Source organism: Scardinius erythrophthalmus (assembly GCF_964197995.2).
Source record: "Scardinius erythrophthalmus genome assembly, chromosome: 20".
In the NCBI taxonomy this organism is placed as follows: Eukaryota; Metazoa; Chordata; class Actinopteri; order Cypriniformes; family Leuciscidae; genus Scardinius; species Scardinius erythrophthalmus.
Window position 1 is genome coordinate 6,356,937 of NC_138240.1, and position 16,275 is coordinate 6,373,211.

The 16,275-nt window shown below is 38.6% G+C and overlaps 1 protein-coding gene across 2 annotated transcripts; it reads left to right on the forward strand.

The window, feature by feature from the left end:
- Positions 1–894: 894 nt before the first annotated feature.
- On the forward strand, positions 895–14,563 carry brpf3b (bromodomain and PHD finger containing, 3b). Of its 2 annotated transcripts, none has more exons than XM_081349046.1 (13): positions 895–1,222; positions 2,719–4,249; positions 4,407–4,563; positions 4,794–4,925; positions 6,025–6,153; positions 6,763–7,075; positions 7,341–7,616; positions 8,167–8,742; positions 9,364–9,442; positions 9,528–9,622; positions 9,704–9,792; positions 12,767–12,921; positions 13,073–14,563. In XM_081349046.1, exons 2-13 carry the CDS (start codon positions 2,754–2,756, stop codon positions 13,254–13,256), a joined length of 3,681 nt encoding a protein of 1,226 aa, XP_081205172.1. In that variant the 5' UTR covers positions 895–1,222; positions 2,719–2,753; the 3' UTR covers positions 13,257–14,563. The 2 variants fall into 2 exon arrangements, with proteins under 2 accessions (XP_081205172.1, XP_081205173.1); XM_081349047.1 differs by lacking the exon at positions 895–1,222 and adding an exon at positions 1,687–1,752.
- The last annotated feature ends 1,712 nt before the right edge of the window (positions 14,564–16,275 follow it).

Below are 16,275 nucleotides of genomic sequence, written 5' to 3' on the forward strand. Positions count from 1 at the left end.
AAGACAGATGGTTAAAGGGGAGAGATTTAGAAATAAGAGTGACTGTTAAGTACAGTCATTGCATTTTATTGAAAGATTACAGAGACATTTTTATTTGGATTAACATTTAAAGACAAATTATTCACATTAAGACCAAGAATGTGTATTAAGACAGTACACAAGGGTGAGTTCTAATCTCATGTTGACTTTATGGCTTGTTTTTGCTATCTTCAAATCCTTTGAAAGGTGCGACAGGATGTTTAGCTTCTGGAAGTGATTGATTGGCCATGACAAATGGCACCATCAAGGTATTGAGTAGCACATTGGTGTTAGAGATAGAGATTTTGTTATAAAATGTGGGATCTGACAAAGACTTGTTGACTTATTTTTCTCTTTTTTTGTGTGTCGTAATTGTTTGTTGAATGTGACAATGCATGCATTAATCAACTGTACTTGAAATATACCTATGTCTTAAGCACAGTCTCTGGTCTTAAGTAGCCTCCTGATATATTTTTTCCCTTCTCCTGAAAATGTGATTTTCTCTCTCTCTCTCTCATGCAAACTGTGTTTGTAGTCGCCTGGGTTCTTGATCATATTTGTTGACATATACTCTTGTGTCGTTAATCTAATAATATATAGCTCCTCTTTGCTCACTGCCCTAATATCTGCATCTCTCCAACCAATCGAGCTGTATGCTTTACAGATGACAGGTCGTGATGAACTCTGACCATAGCATGAACTGTGTGGGAAGCACACTTGCACCTTAGCACACTCAAGTGTCACAAACTTCCAGCCCTTATTATGAGTTTAACAAACACTAAACGTTATGATTTAATAAATTAGTCGTATAGCTGACATAGTAGATGGCCTGCTTTTCCGAAGGGGCGTGTTCTTACTATCTCGACTGAAAGCTCCGCTCCGTTGTGCCTGTGTGTATCTGGCGAGCTACTAACTATCTACCCAGGCAGCGAGCGACGGTTGTAGTAGTCGAAGCTGAAAATAGCCAGCTAGTTTTGCTGCTCCCGTCTAATCCAACTCAGAGTCGATCAGAAGTTAAAATGCTGGAAATTAATCCAAATTCATGAGTGCGCAGAAGACATCTGCAGGAGGAAATTATGGAAGACTGAGAGACGGGGGACATTTTATCGGTGAATTTTTACCGGCTTTTCGGCCAAGCCCCCAGCTTAAACAGCCTTCGCAAAAAGCTTCTGCTTCTCTGCGGAAGTTGTGGTCGGAAAATACGGTAATTTGTCTTTTTTTATGGTGTATTTTGTGTGTGTTTCCAATTCAACTTGTGAAGTCAATGTCAACGGTCGCTTAGGTGAGCCGGCTGGTTGGTTACCGCACGCGGGGTTACTGTGCTGATTACCCGGGCTAGAACGGCTAACTAGCCCGCCAGCTTTAGCCACCTCGGCGTTTCGGTCGTCTCGGAGTTAATCATAAAGCATATTCGTATATAGGTCGTCTCAGAGTAACAGTTTTATGATTTGAAGTGGTAACGATGTTGTCATTGTTTATTTTTGTGTAAGGGGTTCTCGTGAAACTTAGCTGAATCTGAAGTTCTGTTTAGACTGTAAATATGGCTGACGTTTCGTTCTAGAATCAAGAACGCTCAACCTAACTCTTAGCTTGTGTTATACTTTTTCTCGCCGCTGATTGGCTAGATGGAGAGGGTGGACGGCTGTGATTGGTTGTCTAAGTATGTAGGGTTGATAAACTTCGCAGCCTCTGGTGGTCGTCTCACTTCAGTGACAAATTCCCCAAAACTCCACTGTAAGTTTTGTAATATCCCTCTTAAAGTGTTTGCGGCAGCTGTTATACGGGTGTATAACGGCGACGTGACCTTGTATTGCAATTTTAAAGCGGTTTTAGCGTTTACAGAAAGACTGCGAACTGCTAGAGGCCTTGAGATCAAAAGTCCCGCCCATTGGACAGCAAAAATAAAAACACACTAAATTGGCGACCAGCCTGAACTTAATCCTCGCAATGAGTTTGTGTAATCGAATGTCGTATGCTTAATTTAACTAGCAATAGATACATTTGCATACCTATATATTCATTTCATTTTGAAATGTATGGATTTATAAGTTTGAATAGCACGATAGTTGACAGAACTTTGTATAAAAGTATACAAAGTTCTGTACATGTTGTATAAAAAATACTGTTTTAAAGAATTGATTATTTTTTTTTTTTGCTATGCTGAATACTTGGTCACAATGAGTTTTTCGTTTAATTATGTAGTATTGTTATTTGCTGTATGTAACAAAATTATTACATAATATAATGCAAAAATGCATATTAGCATAATACAATTAGAAATGTTCTCTCACAATATATAATAAAACAAATGTGTACAAAACATGTTTGTACAGAATGTTTATGTTTTTAAATTGTGCAATTAATGTAATAAAATGTAAAAATAAAAAGATTTTATTATAAAACCACAAAAAGAGTCTACTCATCTATCAAAATTATATTTAACAATTACAGTTTTGTTTGAAGTCATGTAGAAAATGAGAAATCATTAGCGTGTTATGATGCGGGTTGTGACCACTTCCAGGAAATGAGAGCATGCCGTATTTACAGACTCACAACTCATTCGCCCAAGGGTGATTTTTTTTTTTTTTTACTGTTGACTCTTTGGCATGGCAAGACATGGAGTGAAAGTTGCACATTGGTATTGTCATGCTTTGTAAATAAGAAATCTTATGTTTGTTGTTTTTCTTTTTTTTTTTACAGGTCAAGGTACAAGGGGCTGTGTGGTGTGAGTGCCCATGAGAAAACCACGACGGAGGGGAGGCCTGTCCGGGGGCCAAACTGATGCCGCGGACACAGGTACGTCAGGCATGGGGGCATCACAGCCACGCTCACCCTCTCCCAACCGGCTGAAAGTTTCACCCACCAGAGAAACCCTAACGTACGCCCAGGCACAAAAAATTGTGGAAGTGGACCTGGATGGAAGACTGCATCGGATCAGCATCTTTGACCCCTTGATTGTGATCACCGAAGATGAGATGACTGCTCAAGACATTGCGGAGTGTAACAGCAACAAAGAAAACAGTGAGCAGACATCAGTGACCGCCATCGTCAGCTCTCCGCGCCGTACGGCGGCACACAGGGGTAAAAAGAAGGATGTGAAGCAGTTATCGTCGTCTTCATCACAAAACCACTGCTCCAACTCTCACGGACAATCTCAGACGCAGTCAAATGTGAACAGCCACCATAGTGCTTTACCCAAGCCTACTTTCAGAGAACAGGAGTCTTATGAACCGGTGGAGGCGCCTCCTCGCCCTTCGGCATATTACCGCTACATTGAGAAGTCCGTTGAAGAGCCGGACACAGATGCGGAGTATGACATGGACGAGGAAGACGTGGCCTGGCTGGAGCTGGTGAATGATAGACGAGCATCAGAAGCCCAGCCACAAGTATCACCCGACACTTTCGAACTCTTGATAGACCGTCTGGAAAAAGAGTCGTTCTTGGAGTCACGGAGCCAAGCGCCCTCGCAGAGCGTCATTGACGAAGACGCCTTCTGTTGCGTCTGTCTCGACGACGAGTGTCTCAACAGTAACGTCATCCTGTTCTGTGACATCTGCAACCTGGCTGTGCACCAGGAGTGTTACGGAGTTCCCTACATCCCAGAGGGCCAATGGCTCTGCCGCTGTTGCTTGCAGTCGCCCTCTCGGCCCGTGGACTGCGTGCTTTGCCCGAACCGGGGCGGGGCTTTTAAACAGACCAGTGACGGACGATGGGCACACGTGGTCTGCGCTATTTGGATCCCAGAGGTGTGTTTTGCCAACACGGTCTTCCTTGAGCCCATTGAGGGCGTGGACAACATTCCACCGGCTAGGTGGAAGCTAACGTGCTACCTGTGCAAGCAGAAAGGTTGTGGAGCATCCATCCAGTGCCACAAGGCCAACTGCTACACGGCCTTCCATGTGACCTGTGCGCAGAGGGCGGGACTCTTTATGAAAATAGAGCCAATCCGAGAGACTACTGTGAATGGGACTACGTTTTCGGTGAAAAAGACTGCGTTTTGTGAGGCGCACTCACCGGCCGCGAAGGACGGGTCGGATGATGAAGAAACCGGGGGGAGGGTTTTGGGGTGTAGGGCTAATAGGGGTCGCAGTGCCTATACGCAGACGCCACAGCTGAAGAAGCAGCGACGAAGCAATAAAATGGATTCTAAGCAGAAGAAAGGAAAGAAGGAAGACGTGTCCAAAAAAGTCGCAACACCACTGGTCACTGTCCCAGAAATACCGACTCACAGGTATGTGTTTGTGTATATATCATTTTATTTAGCAATACATACATAAATATATTTTTTATTTAGCTGACATTAAAAAAATATTATAAGTATGCATATTTTAAAAAACATTTTTAAAAATAAGCTTTACATATTTAACACTTGTTGGTGTTTTTCACAGATTGAACAAAATTTCTAAAGATGTCATCATACAGAGGAAGAATCAGTTCATGCAGAGACTTCACAATTATTGGTTACTTAAGCGTCAGTCCCGCAACGGAGTGCCTCTCATTCGTCGTTTACATTCGCATCTGCAGGGCCAGAGGACTGCAGAACAGGTCAGTGTTTAAGCACATTTAAATGTTGTGCATTTTTATTCTTGATTTTTAAAATGCCATAGTTTCTTTATTTATTTATATTAAAGCTCCATTATTACTTATATTAACTCTATTATTAATACCTCTGATTGATTGTGCAGCCCTAGTTGTATCCATAAGCCACATCTCTTAAACACAACTTCAATATTTAGTGTTTTTGCTTATCTTTGGATCTTATAAACTGCATATAGGCGGAGCCAGATGAAAAGCTGAATGCTGTGAGAGAAGAGCTGAAATACTGGCAGAAGCTTCGTCATGATTTGGAGAGAGCGCGACTTCTGATTGAGCTCATCCGCAAGAGAGAGAAACTAAAGAGAGAGCAGGTAACATACTGACATTTTCTGTATGATTATTAGATCGTATTCTTGCATTACAAAGTCTGTTTATCTTGAATAAATCATGACAACTAGATATGTAAACTGTTAATTTGAAGTCACTTAATATGAACCTGAGTCATGTTTTTATGGCCTGTGTAGTTATTTCTGCACTCATATTTACATTTTCCAGAACTGAAAATGCATTGCTGGAATTGCAGCACTGAGTCTATTTTTGCCCCATGAGGCAAGCCGAATTGATTGAAAACACACCATTCAACTCTCAGTGAATGATCATTTGCAAAATAGGCTTTTATGAAGCAACATAAAATGCTGAAGTCAATTATTGAATGAAAAAAGCTTCAAAGTGTTTAGCTTTGTGCATGTGGCACAAACACTTTCTTTTCAGTAAATCTTACAGAATCCAGACGATTAAGCAGTAAAAGGGTTACGGGTTAGTTCACTCATCCCAAAATTTACTCACCCTCATGCCATCCTTTAATATCGACAATTTGTTTAATGTAAATTACTGAATTTCATGAAAATTAGAATTCATGAGGTTCAATCTTGTACTAGGATTGGTTTTGTGAAATGATTCTCAGTTGCTCACTCCCAATAACCATTTCAGAATATATAATATGTTTTCAAAGAGAATACTCAATGTGGCAACACAGAATGTTTTGTGAAACCATCACCATTACGCTGCAGTGTAAAACGTCCCTAAGACTCAGGCTGTTGATTTAGCTTTGACTTGGCTGCTTTTTCAGCCCAGCAAAACCACATGTGACATCTTGTACAATAGATGATTAAGACATTTTTAAAGTGAATACATTTCAGCCACATCCTTTGCATTAATTGTTGGTTGGAAAAGGAAATAATCTACAAGCATTATTACAACTGAACACACATTGACAACTCCATGATTTGCTACTATAATATTATTATAATTTAGGGGAAGGGGGATGTACACTTTGGAAAGAACATTTTATTGGACAGACATGAAGTAATCTGACCGGTTACTGATTGTCTCTCTGACATGTTTCTATGTCACCATAACCATATAAAAATTAGCCAGGTGTCTCACTATAAGCATGTGTTGCTTCTGTAGGTGAAGATTCACCAGGCTGTGACTGAGCATCAGTTAACTCCGGTCCTGGTACTGCTGCGGTCCACTTTAGACCAGCTTCAGGAGAAAGATAATGCAAACATATTTGCACAGCCTGTCAACTTGAAAGAGGTCTGTCTATATTTATATACATTTATACCCACTACCATTCGATGTTTGGGGGTTTTAATGAGTGCTCACAGTTTACAGTATAAACTGCAATATTGTAAAATATTATTACAATTTAAAAAAGTTTTTTCTGTTTTAGTATATTTTAAAATTTGATTTATCCCTGTGATGCAAAGCTGAATTTTCAGCATTATTACTCCAGTCTTCGGTGTCACATGATCCTTCAGAAATCATTCTAAAATGCTGATTTGCTGCTCAATAAACATTTCTTAGTATTAACAATGTTGAAAACCATTGTGCTGCTGAATTTTATATTTGGAATCCGAGATAATAATAAAAATCTGGATTCTTTGAAGAATAGAAAGTATAAAAGAATAGCATTTATTTGAAATGGAAATGTTTTGTTTCATAAATGTTGTTATGAGTTAAATTGATGTAATATAACAGCTTCAAACTGATGGATCCATTCACATTTTTAAAATAACAATCTACTCTTATATTAAAATCTTGACATCTTAATTTTCTTCTCTCATACCATATTTCTCTCATACTCATATTTATGTTAACGGAAGCTTCAAGCCTTAAACAGAAACTGTGCTCTTGGCTTCTCAGGTCCCAGATTACCTGGAGTTTATCACGCACCCCATGGACTTCTCCACAATAAAATCCAAATTGGAAGCTCACAAATATCGCTCTGTCACTGACCTGGAGGCTGATTTCAACCTCATGATCTCCAACTGCCTGCTTTACAATGCTAAAGAGACTGTGTTTTACCAAGCTGCAATACGTTTGAGGGACCTAGGGGGCGCTATCCTGAGGCACGCTCAGAGACAAGCCCAGAGCACAGGCTTCGACCTGGACTCGGGCATGCACCTGGCAGAATCGCCACACAAAAATGACTACTACCGCTGCACTTTGGAAGATGGTGAGTACATCACAAGAAATCATATGAAATAAAGTTACTTGATGACAGTGGTAAAATGCATACATTTGGGTGTGATTTCTTGAAGCAACACCTTAGTTGCTGCATAGCATCGACATGGCACTTTTTCTTCTAGTTTTGTCAAAAAACATTTTCTGTAAATAATTTTTTCATAGTGACATTATTTAGCTTCTACCTTTAAAGCAAATAGCATGAAGTTTACCTTTTGTTACTAATGGTTTTGTTTTGTTTGTGTACGTGTGTGTAGTCGACACGCTGCTAGACCCTGATAATCGATTGCACATGACGACGGAAAATCAGTTGAGGGAGCTGCTAGATAAATTAGACGTGGTGACGTCCATGCGCTCGAGCGGCGCACGCACACGGCGTATCCGCCTGCTGCGGCGAGAAATCAACAACGTCCGCTATAGGCGGAACTCGCACATGCTCAATGGAGACCTCAAAGAGGAAGACGACGAGGAGGAGGATGAAGACAAAGAGATGGATGGTGAACATAACCTGTCTTCGTCGTCGTCAGATAAAGGTGAAACTTGACAAGGTTTGGAAGTTGAGAAATGGGTATTCAGAATTCGTTTTCTTTCTGGTTATGATTCCAGAATTCAGTTTTTTTTCTCTGTAACATTCAGTTTATAAAGTTCATGAAACTTAAAGTTTTCTGAATGCTCGTTATTGATCTTATTGTAAATAATTCATCCATGCACACATTTCATTTAAGCAAAACTGACCTTGTAATTTTTAATAGAAATGTCATAACTGGATATGCCGGTGAATTGACAGACTACTCTTTGGTGAAGTTTGTTCCATCATTTGGTCTGCTTATACCCCGCCCCTTTCTTTCAATCGACTGAAAATAATAATAATGATTATTACTACAAAATATGTTAAGCAAAATAATAAATATTACTATTGTACGAGTATTTAGGAAAAATGTTTTACAGTCCAGCTGTAAAATTGCAATACTTATGTCTTAATTTCTTCATTTTCAAACGTTTAACCATTGATCTTTTTCCCCCCTGCAATGCCAGTCTAATTCCAGATTTTCTTGACGTCTGGCTGTCCTTCTTTTTATCTAGATGACTGTAAATCAACCCCGCCACCCATGCTGGAGCCCACAGGCCTGGCTTTGTCCCCTCCACCAGGAGACACCCCCCGAGAACCACCGACTCTCCGACCCATGACATCTGACCCCAGGACCTTCCCATGCCAACCCAAGCGCCTGAAACTCAACAGCGAGAGCCAAGAAGCCGATTCAGATGCTGCACCTGTGAACAGCTGCACCAAATCCGAGGTCTGCCCGCCTGAGCACAAACTGATCAATGGCCTGTCCTCCACCGAGTCACTGGCCCGGCCCGCTACGGGCGGGGTCGGGCGGCGAACGTCCGTCCTCTTCAAAAAAGCAAAGAATGGAGCAAAGCTCCAGCGTGAGAGAGACAATCAGATGCAGAATGGAAACAGGGAGGAGGTCGCCAACACTGACCTAGACCCTGCACGCACACTAAATTGCACCACCACCATCAAGACTGAAACTTCAGCCCAGCCAAAACCTCCAACACCTCCGCCCATATCAACCCTCGCCAAACAGAAAGCAAGAAGTCGCAGTTGTAGTCCAGAGCGTGAGAGAACGCCGCCTCGACTCACTCTAGAGCCTGGTAAAGAAAACAACTGCTTTTCATGCGGTATTACAACTGATCTTATGACGTTTACTTGCATGGCTGTACGATTTGGGGGGAAATGTTATTGGTATTTTTCTGATAAAAAATTGCTTCTGTGATTTAAAATGGAATTGCAATTTCTTTAAGTTCTTTGTGTGTTCCGTGTACAATATTAATATTGTATGACTAGTACATTGTATGAATACATAAAACTCAGTCTCAATTACTTTTTCAAATGTTTAACCATCAAGCTTTCAAATGTGCAGCTTTATTTACTTGTGCCAGTTACAGTGGGGGATATAAGTTATTTTACATGGCTATCTTAGTGTAGGTTTTTATCTTATTGTCTATAAAATTGTCTTTTTTTCCTTAAAGTCCACTTAGTCAAGGTTTCTTGCACCTTTATGACTGTTATATGTAAATGACCTTCCACAATATGTAAATATGCTCATCCATAACCATGACAAACTCATTTTGTATCTCAGTTTCCGTAAATGATGTGGGATTATTTTTATTATTATTTTTGAAAGCATGGAAAATCCTGTTTTTCATGACAACTGAAATTGTGGCATGGGTATAATTAATTTTTATTAATGTAACCTTTCCTTTCCTTTTTAGCTCTCACAAATGGATTCAGAAAGCACAAAGATGGCGGCTCTGACTCAGAATGCAGCTCTTCTCCGACTATCAGAGAACTGTAAGAGGAAAAAAAGGACTAAAATCATATAGCTCAGTTAGCTCCATTTGTGCAGTTATCTCACATTTTTTTCTGTTGGTTTTAGTGTCTCACCCCCTAAAAAGAGCAGAGGGAAACCTGCTTTGTCCAAAGTACCATTCTTAGAAACTGTTAATGGAGACTCTGACTACACTGGGACTGGTAAGAAATGAATCCCAAGGAAATGTCAATATATTTGTTTTTGAGTGCACAAGTGGATATTACATTTCATTTTCTTTGTAGATGTACTGTCGAACGGGGACGCGCCTGAACCTGAACCTCTGGATTTGGTGTGGGCCAAAAGCAGAGGATATCCATCCTATCCTGCTCTGGTGAGAGAGGGCGCTCTACACTCACATTACATTCATACTGCATGTTGGTTCGTTATTTGGAGTCAAGCATATCTGTCAATATCTTTTAATCTGGGACCTATTATGCAAAATTAATTTTCACATTGTTTTTGAACATAATTATGTGTAACATAATAACCTTTCATGATGACAAAGAACTGCAATGTAACGTAAGCGTGACCGCAATAGAGATGATTGCCAAAAGCTAACAAAACTTCTGTTTGGTTTTGACTGAGTGTCCTATTTGGCAATAGTGTCTGCCCCCTTTTTCAGCGGCGCTGGTTCCTGAAGTATTTTTTTCATTCATTTTTCCCATAGGGATTTAAAAAAATGTCTTTGTTAAAGTGTTATAAGCCATGAACCAAGACAATCAGCTACAAGGTGAATCACAACATTACAAACTTTGATTTGAAGTAAAAAAGTATTTGAAAAGTACAAGAATGGCTTTAGTGAGGGAAACAACTACAATCCCATGTAGCATTGCAAACAGCATAATCAAATTAAAAATGGAGAAACATAAAACTAACTCTTTTACAAATGTAGATCATATATAAAAACTTAAATATTTGTGTGTGTGTATATATATATATATATATATATATATATATATATATATATATATATATATATATATATATATATATATATATATATTAACAACCTCCTAGATCACAGTAGGTCTGTCTTTAAAGGTTTATAAGTTATTGTTCAAAATCTATAAAATGAATGGAGTTTTTACTTCCTGAACCCACTGTTGCACACTCTTCTGGATAAGGGGGATGGGGAGCAGCAGCTCTTTTGCATTTAAAGATACATGCAAGAAAACATGTTTTTGCTTCCACTCAAAAAATGGCCATTTACAACATGGTATAATAAATGATCTGTGGGGTATTTTGAGCTGAAACTTCAGACACATTCTGGGGACACCAGAGACAGAATTTTATCAGTCTTTCACCATAAGGATTAGGGCTGCACGTTTTCAAGTTTTTCATTAACCGTTAATCGAGGCCCTTAGCGGTTAATACTCGGTTAACCATAGTGTGCGCGCCGCAACCCCGAGATAGGCAAAATTTGCGGGTGGGACATGTCCCCACCACTATTTTCTAAGGTCGATATTGTCCCCACCACTTTTGAAACATCTCGCGGCACGAATACCAATACAAATAAACAAAACATCTCCAGTTAACTAGCAGAGCATTCATTTCGGTCGTTTTTTTTTTAGGCGATCTAGCGCTGAAATGTTTTGTTTTTTAAATCAAGTGATCAAAGTGCTCGTTGCCGCTGCGATCGAGAAGGGTCTTGTAAAACGTGCTGAGGTATTATTAATTCGTGGCCACGAAACAATTCACCTGATACTGATAAATATTCACCAATTCACAAAAAAAAAAAAAAAGGAATAAAAAGCTGTACGAGAATAGTCGGCCTTCACTGAAGAGCTATCTTCACAGGTAAGAAAAACAGTTTAATAATTATTATTAATTCGTGGCCACGAAATAATTCACCTGAATATTCACCAATTCACAAAATATAGGTCTTTAGCATTCACTAATTAATAGTATCAAACTGTTTTTGGCCACGTTTGTAATTCGTTAAATCAAAATGAGGGAGGGAAATAGTTCAACGTTCCACGATTTATTAAAACGAGGGAACAAATAAGTCGTGGTAACAACTAATTATTTAGATCAGTGGACAGGGCGCATAAGAACAAACAGTGAGAGAGAGCCCCGGCCGCGCGCGCGCGCACTCTCACCGCCTTCAAACAACACGAGCGCTGTATGCTCTCTCTCCCTCGCGCATATCAACACAGTAAAAGGTCGGAAGACCGATTGTGTTTTATAGATTAGTAGTTTGTTCATATAAAGTGTTTGATTAGCAAGTACATGTTTAGGAAATGCATAATACAAATTGTATGGGTTAATGTAACGGTAAACGGACTCTGCGGGTAAAACTGTTGTGATGAAACTGCGCATGCGCGGGGTAAAACTGCTGGTGTAAAGCTGTGGCTCTGCAGACAGACAGATATTATTGTGCTGCGATCAGTGGCGCGGATACTGACTGACTATATTTGTTTCTGGCTCGCGCACAGCCTTCATTCTCGAACGCGCGCTTTCTTTGCCCGCTTCATATTAGAAAACTGGTCTAGCGGTCTCTGGCGGTGCAAAAATGTATTACAACTAAATTCAATGCACGCCATTGACGCCACTTAACCGAGCAAAATGTTTCACTCGGTTACGCAATTTTTAACGGTTAATCGGTTAACCATGGACACCCCTAATAAGGATGAGAGGAGCCTGACATCAAAAATGACCTGTTTAGCTCATTAATACACATTCCCAGTTTCATTATAAATTATTTATAAAAAGGATTTTATAAATGATTCCTGAACATTTTTGCCAGCCAAACCTGTTTGACCTAAAACACCCCTGATCATTATATATTTCAGTAATTTAATAATGCTATCATTTAACAACACATTTACATGTTCACGGTTCTCTATTCAGTGATCACATGACAATGCTGGTAAACAAATAAAAAACAAGTGTTCTATTTTGATTGCTATTATTTATTATATTTTAATGTTTTTATTTTATTAAAGTTATTTTGATTTTACATTATTATTGAACTTATTAGCTTTTTTTAACAACTCACAAACCTCTTGCAGTTCTGTAGATGAACAAATAAAATTTCTATAAAATTCTATAAAATTTCAAATAAAAAAAAAATTCTGAAGTGTTCTATTTTGATTGCTTTAATTATTTATTATACATTTATTGTTTTTATTTTATTCGTTTTTTACATGATAACATTGCTAATCCCTATTTTCAACTTTTTGATCTGTTGTTTGAAAAAGTTCCTTTTTTTTTTTAGCAAAATGTGAAGTGTTTAACGCAGTGTTATAGCAAACCACTGACATTTAAAAGTTAAATGAGATGTTGAAATTGCTCTTATTTCGTAGATCATAGATCCAGACATGCCTCAGGAGGGTCTGCTGCATAACGGCGTGCCCATCCCTGTGCCTCCGCTCGACGTACTGCGCCTGGGGGACCAGAGACAGGAGGACGCCGGCGAGAAACTCTTCCTGGTTCTCTTCTTCGACAACAAACGCACCTGGTGAGCACAGCACTGGAGATTTACTTAGTTTTCCTTTAGCTTTATCCACCAGACTTTGCTTTTCCAAATATCCATTTTAAGTATCCACTGGATTTGAGGATTTTAGAGAGAACTGTCAGGGAGTTATCTCTTCTTATGTCTGTGTCTGCAGGCAGTGGCTGCCACGAGATAAGGTGATCCCTCTCGGCGTTGACGACACGGCTGATAAACTGCGCATGATGGAGGGAAAGAAGACCAGTATCCGGAAGTCTGTGCAGGTGGCCTACGACCGAGCTATGATGCACCTGAGCCGAGTTCGAGGAGATCATGGTTTTGTCGGCTCCAACTTCATGTAGAACAGAAACGCCAACCACATCTGTCCTCACGTACCACTCACATGGGCGTTCTAAGGCAGGTTCAGAGCCATTTGGCTAGTGCAACAGGTACTAGACTCCTGATCAGTCAGTTTAGTTTAGTTTATCCATGTGTTCCGAACACAACCCTCTGCAATGGTTTAGTAGTGGAGTCATTTCAGATTCTGTCCAGTTGTTTTTATTTCTCCAGGTTTAGGATGTTTCCTAAGACAGGGGTTACGAAAGGACGACGGTTTCTATTGATGATTGGTGTTTTTATGAGGTGTCACTTTATGGTGATGACGAGTCTAAACCACCCAGACCCATAGTTTTAGCATTTGGGTACATTCAGAGCAATTCATTTCTGAATAATTTAATATTTTAAATGATTCAATCAATGAACTTAAAGAATATAAACATTTGAATGAATCACTGCCATTTTCTTAAGATTGCTTTTTACTTTTTAAAGTTTTACAAACCACTTCTTGTATATTGTAAAGACACTTGTGTATATAAGTATGTTTTTTATCATATAGTATCTAATTTAATGTTTTTTTTCTTTTGTTTATTGTGAAATAAATTGCCTGGAGGAATGAAGAAATGAAGGTTGTGTATATACGTGTAAAAAGATTTTCAGATGAACCGACTTTCTACATAGTGTATCCTGCTTGTCTTTGATATCGGATAGTGTGAGTGTGTTCATATATATGTACATTACCGGCATACAATCATGTATGTATGTGTATATGTACCAACTCACAGTTGTCTATGGTTAAATATATATTCTCATTTTTTGATACAAAAAAGTAATTTATTTATGGACCGTAAAGAGAGAAAGGAATTAAATTATATTGGTTCAAGATGGAAATCAGATCTCTTATTTAAGATAATAAACTATTGCATAGGCTTTTAAGATCTTACTTCACATGTGCTTTAAGATTCTGGTTTAGTTCTTTTTAAGATTTCAAAGTGAAATGCTCGAAGGTTAATGATTATATATTGTACACTTGCTGTTAGACAGTAAATGTCCCTTTTCACCATCAAGCACAGAAACTTGTATTTATTGTAGAAAGTTGTGTAGCTTTTGTTCACTGTTTATAAGATGGAACCTCTAAGAAATTTTAAGCTTGTATAAACTGCAGATTTTACCTACCCACCAAATAACCTGTCTCAAACAGTATTTTCTCTTGTGGGAAAATAAATGTTCTATTGGAAGTCTACTATGCCTGTTGCCATTGTAATTTGATTTTAACATGATTTTAAGACCATAAGGATTGTAATTAGGTCAACAAAATAAATGTTTTGCTTTACATATTTGAGTATATAACAAGCAGCTTTATATAGTATATCTGTATCAACATACTTAATGTAAATATTCTGATATATTCCTTGTTACATATGTACATAGGGAAATACTATATGCCTATAAGTGCTATATATATATATATACATTTTATAAATACCACATAAAATATTCCTACTACCGTACATATATCACTGAAAGGTGTCATAGAGAAGAGCGCCCCACGCTTGTTTAACTGATTATAAAAATAGCCAATCAGAAAGTGCTCTCTGCCTGTCAATCATATTGTGCGCGCACAGATTGGCATCGGGTTGGCTACATACTATTTTCAACCCTTGTGTGTACTTATGGACAAATACAAGTATGTAGTTTTATTGGAATATTACTATTTCACCCCCATTTCCTTTAATAAAGCTACCAGTATTTTACACTAGGTAGTTGGTACAAAAAAATAGTACACTAAGGCCCTTAAGGACAAAAATGTCCCCATTAAAACTGCAATTTTTTTAAAAGTAATGTCTAAAATTATGCAGTCTTTGTTAATAGGCGTTCATTCTGTTGGCAAGGTTTAAATTTTATTTATTTGTAAAAAATTGACCAGACCGTGCTATTTTCTCAGGTTTGGCCTATAAAGCAAATACTCGCTTATTCCTGTTTTCTGCTTCAGCATATTATTGGAACAGGCTATGCAGCTGTAATTGTGTGTGTGTGTGTGTGTGTGTGTGTGTGTGTGTGTTGGTATGGATGTCAGAGTTTGGTTTGTATGTGTGTAAAAAAAAAAGTGTGTGTGTGTGATATTTGAGAGAGAAAAACTACTGAAAATCACAAATCCAAACACTGTGTTTACCAGTGGAGACTTGCTGGCATTTAATGGGGAAAATTTGGTACTGCGCCCAAACGCATCTTACTGAAAGCTAATTTTTTTGAGATATCAACCTCAGATTTGGAACACAACTTGTTTAGATTTATGGCTTTGACTTTCTAGCAGTTTTTGAGTTCAACATGTTTTATTAAATATATTTTATATAAAATGATGTTCAAAAGTCATTTTCATAAACTTAAACCTCTATAACCTTTTTGCTTCACTTTTTTAACATTTGTTTTTTACTTCAACAAAAATCGGCAAAAGTTTTTTTTTTTTTTAAATTAGACCAAACTTAAGTCTGTGCTCCAAAGCTTCAAATTTCTATTACAGTTTTTTGACATCAGAGCAACCTTTTTAAATTGATGCACAAGGGTAACGTACGACATGGCGATGTAGCTGTTTTGGAGGAGAAAAACAGCAGTCACAGCAATATTCCTTCTCCCATCCGCTGAACCAGAGCCCGTCTCTGGCTGAACTTAATGTTAATGACACGCCCAACTCGGAAACTCGGGTCACAAAATTATCTTAGAGTTTCCCAGTAGAAAATACGACTTTAGCAGGCGTTGATGTCCAATTTCCAACTAGGAAACTCGTATTTATTTAACAAGTACAACAAGCAGCTTTATACAGACGTGTATCGATGTACTTTTATGTATATTTTCCTTGTTTGGTATCAGCAAGGTGAAGCAGAAGGGCAAAATGGCGGAAAACCACATAAAATGTCTCCACTACCTTCCATGTATCAAAGCGTAGAAAAGCCAAAATAGCCAATCAGAAACGCTCTCACTCTCTGTCAACCATCTTGTGTGCGCGCAGATTTGTCGGGATCGGGTTGGCTGATATTTTTGAACAGC

Bases quoted from the DNA above. Each gene is read 5' to 3' on its own strand.
- brpf3b (XM_081349046.1), top strand. From the start codon at position 2,754: ATGAGAAAACCACGACGGAGGGGAGGCCTGTCCGGGGGCCAAACTGAT. The intron at 7,076-7,340 runs GTGAGTACATCA...ACGTGTGTGTAG, and splicing joins CCGCTGCACTTTGGAAGATG to TCGACACGCTGCTAGACCCT. The intron at 8,743-9,363 runs GTAAAGAAAACA...TTTCCTTTTTAG, and splicing joins TCGACTCACTCTAGAGCCTG to CTCTCACAAATGGATTCAGA.